This window comes from Nannospalax galili, unplaced genomic scaffold, assembly GCF_000622305.1.
Source record: "Nannospalax galili isolate Female #2095 unplaced genomic scaffold, S.galili_v1.0 C49415510, whole genome shotgun sequence".
Lineage (NCBI taxonomy): Eukaryota > Metazoa > Chordata > Mammalia > Rodentia > Spalacidae > Nannospalax > Nannospalax galili.
In genome coordinates, this window is record NW_008479543.1 from 1 (window position 1) to 1,990 (window position 1,990).

The 1,990-nt window shown below is 47.2% G+C and overlaps 1 protein-coding gene across 1 annotated transcript; it reads right to left on the reverse strand.

Moving 5' to 3' along the window:
- Window positions 1-20: 20 nt before the first annotated feature.
- Window positions 21-1,990, reverse strand: LOC103728497 (stromal membrane-associated protein 2; the record flags this gene model as incomplete). The annotated part of the gene is given in 3 exon segments (XM_008826493.3): window positions 21-398; window positions 480-796; window positions 1,638-1,990. Coding segments are annotated over 3 exon segments (486 nt in total). The 3' UTR covers window positions 21-383.

A 1,990-nucleotide genomic window follows, 5' to 3' on the forward strand; every position in this document is an offset into this window, starting at 1 on the left:
GTACATCTCCACATGCATGGGCCCTCCTCCTGGAGGAGGCTTCATCTGTGCTCTGCTGCCCCTAGGCCGCTGCTCCCCCTCTTCTTTTTGCAGGTCCTTCTGCGGTGCTGGTTCATCCGGATTCGGGTGTTTCTACGCCTCCTGCCATGTCATTCAAAGTCTGTGACAGTGACAGTCATAGTTATGTTTGTATTCCTTGATTTGGTTTGTATTCCTTGTTTGTCTGCAGAGCTTTCTCTGTTTTTGCTTTTGTGAAGTTATAGAGAGACTCAGATTTAGACTACATGTCTCATTCCACAGGAACTCAGGATTCCTAAGAAAGTTTAACTTCAAACAGGCCTTCTAGAGAAAAAAAGGCAAGCCTAGGTATGTCTCTGGCCTCTCTACACGGAAAGGATCTAGGGGATAAAGGAACAGTACCACATGAAACACTGCAGAGGGCTCTGTAGGCTTGTCCCAGGTAAAACAAGGTTGCTTACCTGAGTAAGGTTCCACTGTAGCTGCTGAGCTGGCTGAACCCCATACATAGTCTGGGGCATAGCTGCCATGCCTGCCATATAGCCTGCCTGCTGGGTGGTCATCATCCCATTCGGTACACCCATCATTGAAGCCTGCATGCCCCCCATATAGCTTGCAGGCATGGCCATGGGGGCAACCATTCCAGAAGCTCCTGGCTGAGCTACCATGCCGACTGGCGGGGGCATCATGCTGCCCATGATGCTGTTAGGTGGTGTAACCCCAGAGAAGCTGGGGTAAGCTGTGGGATAGGCCATCTGAGCAGGAGCCATGAACATTGCTGCCAAGAAAACACACATATGGGTGTTAAAGAGGAAGAGGCATAGTTAGCCCAAACTTCCTGGTAGAAGTTAAAAACTACTCAACGCAAAAATCTGTTCTACACAGCAGAGCGGTTAGATGGATCTCTACCAGCCTTGCCCTCCCTCTAGTCTAGTCACCTCCCTTTTAGGGGTCAGACCCAAACTGAGTCAGACTCCACAGAGGCGTGACACACCTACAGAAGTAGGGCTCTGATGACAGTGTGTCTATCTTTGTGGCTTCCCTAGCAATGTCACCTTCAAATCTGTTTTATATATGACATCCCTGGTCCCAGAGTTACTGTTCCTTATGACAACAAATAATTTTTTATAAATTAGTATGCAAGGTAACAGTTTCCTGTGGTGTTCATATGTGCTAGCTTTGGATGATTCTCTGACACAGTCTCCTCTCCGTCCCCTCCTGGACCCCACACTGTACCCTCTGCCTCTTGCACTCCCTTTCCCCTTTCATGTCACATGTTCCATTTATCTTCCCATACCCTTCCCTTCAAGCTTCTTTTCTCCTCTCACCCCTAGTTTCCTGGCCTTTCCCCACAATTACTCGAGCATCAATAAACATATATGATAATTAGAAGCTAGAACCTGCACACGAGAGGGAACATGTGGTATGTGTATTTCTGAGCCTGGATGACTTCCCTTAATATATTTTCCAGTTTATCCATTTTCCTGAGAATTTCCTAATTTCTCTTTTCTTCACAGCTGAATAAAATTTGAACACAAATAATAATAAATAAGTAATTTTTGGATCTTTGTCCTCAGTGCCTTTCTCCCTGGCACTCTCCAGGACTCCATGGACTCTACCTTGAGTAGGCATCTGAGGCGTCTGGGATCCGTACAGTGAAAGGATGGAATCCTTTGAGAGCTGTTTCTTGCCTGTTTCTTCTGATTTGCTCCCTGGCTCTGGAAATAGGTTCAGGTTTTCAGGAACGGAACCAGCGCTTCCTGCAGTTGGCATGGAACCTACAACTTTAGGACACAGACTGTGGTGGGAGAATCAAAATGGTCCTCATGGAAGTCTTTGTAAGGACCCCCACATTTCTGCTGCTTCTAGCATGTAAGAATTCAGGGCTCATGAGTCAGGTCTGGTGATCACACTTACAATCTCAGAAGTCAGGAGGCTAAGGCAGGAGGCTTGCTGACAACTGGAGGCTACC